Genomic DNA, 6747 nt, shown 5'->3' with positions numbered 1-6747 from the left:
GTGGTTCTCTCATGACAAGTTCACTTTAAGGGACATAGTTATAAAGCAGTCAATGTGACTTTCACCAAACATTCACGGTCTATCACATACTGTCATTTGAAACGCTTGCTCCTGGAAGATTCACTTGCAGCACATGTTTGGTGAATATTTACTGCTTTCTGAAGTGTTGGAGGTTTCAGTGTGCAGCTCACCTCTCCGGGACATGTACTCGGCATTCTCCACATTCCCCGGTGCCAATTCCCAGCCTTGGACGGGCGCCCGCTCCAGTGGCTCTCTCCCAGGGAAGCTGTTTTCTTCTTTAGTAAATGTATCACCAGTGTTGGTATGCGGGATGGCGGGCACAAGGGCTGGCTTCTTCTAACGGAGAAATATCTGCGAGCAGAACTCTGACCCGGGTACAGGAATCAGAACTCGTCTTCTGTGGTTCCAGCCGCACAAATGGGGCCAAACCTGGAATTCTAAAGGTTACTGGACGTCGTTATTAAAGGGGAACTGCGGCCAGTAGAAAACACCTAGAGAATCACCAGTATACCTGTCAGTTGTTTCATCTTATGTGCTCTCTCCATTCCCACTTTTGATTTGGGATAGTCTGCAGGACTACACAGAACGTTACAGTCTATAAAAGCTCAAATGTTGGGCCATTCAGCAGGATTTGGACGGACATTGAGTAGCATATGGCCAGCTCTAAAGTGACACTAAACTTAAAAATACATTCAGGTACCTTAATTATTAACAATACTGGATCTTATTTGTGTATCACTCGGCTGTAGATCCTCAAATCATCTCTGAATTGGTGCTGACACTGTTCTTCCTTCTGGAGGGGGGCTGCTTTTGTTCCCCATGGTCCCAGTGTGTTGTAAAGTAGCCACCGCTCCAAGCTCCCTCCCATGATGGACTACAATCTCAATACAAATTAATAAACTAAACATGAGATTGTAGTCCATCACAGGAGTGAGCTTGGAGCGGTGACTACTTTACAACACACACAAGCACCATGGGGGATTGAGGTAGCCCCCCTGAAGAAGGAAGGACAGTGTCAGCACCAATTCAGAGATGATTTGAGGATCTACAGCCGAGTGATACACAAATAAGGTACATTTATGTTAATGGTTGGGGTACCTGAATGTGTTTTTAAGATTTAACCACTCAGGTTAGTGTAAGTTTAAGCTACAAAACGCACCTCTACACACATGCATAGATTTAAATGGAATCTTAAAACATATGTGATCCCCAAAACAAAAATGTAATATATCGCAGCTTACCATTCCTTAGATGTCGTTCTACGCTCGACGAACGCTCTACAAAACGCTCAAAAATCTAAATCCCATTGTATTCAATGGTCTCGTTCCCACCTTGGCGTATTTCCGGCCGTCCCTAACGCGCTACAAAACGGCCCATGCCTGAAAAGGTTCATGTACTACTTTCGGCCGTTTTGTTGCGCGTTTCCATTGGGATACAGCCAAGTAGCCTTCGGAAATGCGCGTTTGTCGCCCGACTTTTTTTACCGCGCGCATATCTAATACGCCTAGGTGTGAACGAGACCTTAGGGTGACTCCTCTCTATGGAGGAGCACTGGAGCCACCCCTGGACAGCAGTATTGTCACCTTGTGGGGAGGGTGGCGTTAGATGGATTTAGGAAATTTAGATGAACACTAACAAATTAAATCTGAACTCCAGATAACACTTTGTAAGCAGTTACAGCAACAGTTTTTCTTCTGTTCTCCTTTTTTTGGGATAAAGGTTTTAGATAAATAAAAGCTGACCACAGTAAGCACCCCTGTCAGTGTCATATGGTTTGTCTCAGCCCTCTATCTGCCAATTTGCTGGACAGCTTGGCCTGGTAAAGGAAGCTGAGAAATAGCGGCCTTACTGGCTAGATCACCTGGTGAAGAAAAACGAATGCAGCCACCACATATAGGGGTTGGTAAGCTGCAATATAGGAAAGTTTTGGATTTAGATATACTGTACATTCATTTCCACTATCAGTTTTGCGTGGACTTTTGCTGAGAGAATGTATAGTTTATATAATTAAAGGGTGTGCATCTGACTACGTAGCCCCCTCAGATTGTCAGCCGCTTCCATCCAGTGATCTCCAATAACACAGGCTGGCTTTGAAGACGACTTTGTGTCTCCCAGACTCCTCCATTGTGCTTCTGTCTGTACAATTCTCAACATGCTGTAGAAACAAGTTCACACTAGACTTCTTTTTATGGTGCTTCTGGTTTCAGTATGATAATTACTGTTTCTGACTGTTTATAAATAAACGTGTCAGCACTACATGGGGCGGTTATTCAGCAGCCTGGCCTATAAATACTTGTTCGCTGCCCTGCAATACTCCGGTCCTGACATACTCCCTTGCCTTGACATCCATGGAACAATGACTTGACTGTTTAAATGAAAATCAGGTTTTAATATATCCGTATCGGGCCCTTTCACACTGGTGTGTTGTGGCAGAGCACCTGTTCTATGTGCAGTGCATTGTGAATGGTACCCGTTGGCACAGTACAGTGCAATGCATGACACATCACCACACCCATACCTTGGGTTATGAAAAAAGGGTCATGCACATTTTTTTTCCACCTATATTTGCTGCGTTGGCAGCTCATGCATAATGAATGAGCTGCCTTAGTGCAATGCATGTTAATGCGTGCCATTACGTACGTGCATTTAAAGGAGAACTATGGGGTCAGTGTTTTTCCCCATAGTTCTCCTTAGGGTAACGGGAGGACACAAACTAGCGTCCTCCCGTTACCCTAAGCTCAGTATACCGCGAGCTACAGCTCGTGGTATACTGAGACGCCGGAGCGGATCCCAACCTGGATGTCGGGATCCGCCCAGCTGCGTGAGTGACAGGTGGCTCTGCCTATCTAGAGGCAGAGCCAGCTGTACCCGCCCGTCAGCGCTGGCAGATCGGAGAGGGGAATCCAGCCCCTCCCCCTGTCACGGCAGAAAGCCGTGACAGGATCGAGAGGTGAGCGAACCCGGTATGTGTTTGCTCACCTCCCGATCTACTGAGCCGACCTGTGACAGTCTCATTGTCACAGGTCGGCTAGAACTATGAGGTGAGTGGAAATCACTCATCTCCTAGTTCTCCTTTAAGAAAGACAACTGATCACTAGAAGAGGAACTTCACTCACCCTCTTGGATTAATCCCGCTTATCTTTTGTGCAGCATTGTCCTCAGTTCACATACTTACCTGCCTGGCAAATCCAGCTTTGCCGCCATGCAATTTGCATTTCATGTGACACAGCCCAGGTGCCGTTCCATCATCTTGTCGTCCTGTGTCAGCTCCTGGTGGTGCATGCAACTGCTTCCAATGGCCACTCTGTGTCCCTACTCTTGAAACCTTCTGGGAAATGTGACGGGGGTATTCCAGGAGGCTGCAGGAGCAGGACACGTCATTCCATCGCATATAGACAAGAATGCGGGCTGGAATGAAAAAAGGAAATGCAGAAATACATTCTATTTCAATGAGTGGAGGGGGTGAGGGTTGCAGGGGGTTAGAGTAGACTTTAATTGTGGAAGGGTTCTTCATGTCTACTAATGTGAACCTGCTCCATCTATAAAATGTATGCACGCAAAAGGTGCCTCTATATTCCTTCAATTAGCTTCTTGAGCTGCCCAGGAGTCCTGAATCCCAGCGTGCTCTAATATGCAAATTCTGGCACTTCTCTCAGTGTTAAGGGCTGATCTGCCCCATGCATTTTTCTATTGGCCCATCACTGAGATGGGTGGCCTTACTGACCAGCAGGAAAGAGTGGAATGGGGTGCGTGGGGATGTGTTGGAGATTGACAATCAGTTCTCCTTGTTATCCAGAGGGCTTCTAATATGCAAATTCTGACACTTGCCTGTACTCGGATTAAAGTATTTTCCTGAATTCAGATCTTTACCCCGAAACCTTGTAGATACCGATGCCAGACTGTTGAGAGTAGCAAGTAGTTAACGTTCAACTGGACTTGTTTGGCAAGTGGCTTCCTCAGTGAACATTACGAAATAAGTTCAGCTGTAGTGTCTTCTACTAGCTATACAATAATCTGACTAAATGAGAATCTTACCCAAAAATGATAGCAGTGCCTGCAGAGAAGGTCTGTTTGGGTCTAAATTATTTCTTCACTCAGGAATCTTGGCTTCATCCCCTTGGGGACCTCCTGCTTTGTCAATGAGGCCATGCATCACCAATCACTGGTACATGGCTTCTTTAGGAAACAGTCAGGTTTGTTTTTTAAGGTGGCAGGAGGGGACAGTGCTAAACACCCCATCTTGTCAACAGTTACATAATGGGGCATCCTGATTTTTTTTGGGGCCTTCTGGCCCCTGTAGGACACATGTGAACCTGGAAGTGCTTGCTCCTGAATGCAAGTGGCTGCTTAGATTTTAAACTGCACAGGCACACTTTAAGAATCAAAAAGTTTGAACCCTGTTACAAAGTCTTCCAGTCTCCAATGTTGTAGGTTGTCTGCCGGACTGAAATACATTTCTGAGTGTGCAGAGATCAGAGTACAAATCCTTTACCTGTCCATTGAGGGATTGTGGCCGTGCTTGCTTGTACCTAGTGTTGCAATGTCCCGTCTCAATCATCCACACTTGCAGTGACTACCTTGGTGTGTGCACTTTCAAATTTTTTTTTCTTCCCTCCACAGGAAATAGTTAAAGACAAGGAACAAGCAGAGAAAGTGGATGATGTCCCGTTGTTACCAGGTAATGAACGTTGAATGGTTTTCAGCTTTGCCCCCCCCCCCCCGTCTTCTTGAAGTGGACTCTCCCTGGCATATATGTATTGTCCAGTGATCGCCATGACCCTTTTATGCTGTACACTGAAGGGGTAACTCCCAGCTTGAATTTGGATCCTCATTCTCACACCTAGAATGCTACAGTCACATTGAACGAGCTGATGCTGTGATTGGCTATCTAATTAAAGCATAAGTCCGGGGAAACATTTTCTTAACCTTTGCAGTAGGTAGCCCCTACCCCCGCACTGCAAGGATTAGCTTCTCGCTTTTGTCTAGGTTAAAAAATGAAAGTTATACTCACCCGAACCTCTGAACTGGCTGGTAGCCCCACTGCAAGGGGGAAGAAACATTTTCCCTGGAGTTCTGCTTTAAGTGGCTTTTTTGGTAGAACAGCAAATCTATTATAAAGATGGCTTTCATGCCGGATTTAAAGAATTCTGTGGCTTGGCTATGCACATTCAAGTATTTCTTATAAAGTATTCAACAGGCTTTAAAACAAGTCCTTAATGACCTCTGTAGCTACATGCATTGATACCGATAATAGTATCGGTGCCGAGACCGAGTATTTGGGCGAGTATTCTTACTCGCCCATATGCTCCGATGCCTAGCCCGATACTTGAGCTTCCGGTATCAGGATGCCGGGCAGCAAGTCATTACACGCTGCCCGTCTTCCTGATTGGCCGGGAAGCCGTCTCCATGCTTCCTCGTCGCATGGAGACTGCTTCCCTGTTGATCGGAAAGCTGGGTGGCGAGTCATTAGACGCCGCCTGGCTTCCTTAAGGGGACTTTCGTAATAGGTATTCGGTATCGGTGGGTACAGGAAAAAAAAATATCAGCACTCAATACCGAAAAAACGGTATCGGTGCTTCCCTACTTCAGACACTGGAGAAATCCATCCTCAGAGTTTATAGAAACTCTTTAAGCAGTTTTTTCTTAGCAGCTCAGCTCACTCTGCCCTCTCCTCATCCCAGAGAACCTGCTTTGTATTTACATTGGAGGATATGAGGCTCCTGGGTCATTGCTGGGAGGGGGAAGCAGGGTGTGCTTAGCTAAGAATGACTTGAACAAAATTGCCTCTGCTGTTAACTTTGAGGATGTCTTTCTCCACAGTTCCTGCAGCTAAAGGGCCTTGAGGGCTTGTTTTAAAGCTCATTGATAGGTGCTCTTTAAAACAAAGTCCATTTATCCTTTTTACCCCTTTCAGCTAACCAGGTTCACAGATGCATACTTACCTTGATCTGATGGATCTGGCCTCCGGTGTTTACTTCCTGGCTGTGCTTTAGCATTAGGCTGGGTTAACACCTAGGCGTATCGAATATGCGCGTTTGTCGTGCGTCTCGTCCCGCTTATTTTTACCGCGATGCGCGGTAAAAAACGCGCGACGAACGAGTGTTTCTGAGGGCTACCTGGCTGTATCCCAATGGATACGCGCGGCAAATACACCCCAAATAAGCTCCTGTACTTCTTTGGGCGTAGGGCGTTTTGCAGCGCATTCCTATGCGCTGTAAAACGCCCAGGTGTGAACCAGGCCTTACAGTAAAGACGCTGGATGTAAACAGACACCGTAAACTGTGGCCGTAGTGGCTCAATGCAACTATACATCTATAGAGGGGGAAGGTGGGTTAAGTCGGGGTAAAGGGGCAAAAGGAACAAGTTCAGTTTGTTTTCAAGTACAATTATCCTTTTAAGAATATGAGAATACTGTAATGTCTGGCCACAGATTCACTTTAAAGGGGAACTGTACACATATCTTTGAAATTACAAAAAAGTCAACTTTAGATATGTTTAGTAATGCCAATCTACAAACACATACTTCTAGATAATTGCAGGAGTTTTATTCTTTGTATTCCTTATTTCTCTTTTCCTTCCCATTCCTCTCACAGTGGCCATTTTTACTAAGGGCAGGTTAATATATCTCCCTTTACTTCCTGGAACTCTGGCACATGTGACTAGGACATGTGACCATGCACTTCATCTCAGGAGGGGGGGGGGGGGGCAGGAGTTCGCCGCAAAGTA

The 6747-nt window shown here is 45.9% G+C and overlaps 1 protein-coding gene across 1 annotated transcript in view; it reads left to right on the top strand.

Annotated features, from left to right (window-relative positions):
- MTMR12 (myotubularin related protein 12) overlaps positions 1 to 6747 on the top strand; it is a 56244-nt gene that overhangs the window by 12605 nt on the left and 36892 nt on the right. Inside the window, exon 2 of the mRNA XM_018570304.1 lies at positions 4642 to 4699. Coding sequence (XP_018425806.1) covers positions 4642 to 4699 — 58 coding nt within the window. The remainder of the gene's footprint in view (positions 1 to 4641; positions 4700 to 6747) is intronic.

Source organism: Nanorana parkeri, unplaced genomic scaffold, assembly GCF_000935625.1.
Source record: "Nanorana parkeri isolate BGI_ZX_2015 unplaced genomic scaffold, ASM93562v1 scaffold38, whole genome shotgun sequence".
NCBI lineage: Eukaryota > Metazoa > Chordata > Amphibia > Anura > Dicroglossidae > Nanorana > Nanorana parkeri.
The sequence above is the reverse complement of the archived record's forward strand: the minus strand, read 5'-3'. Positions and strand labels throughout refer to the sequence as shown.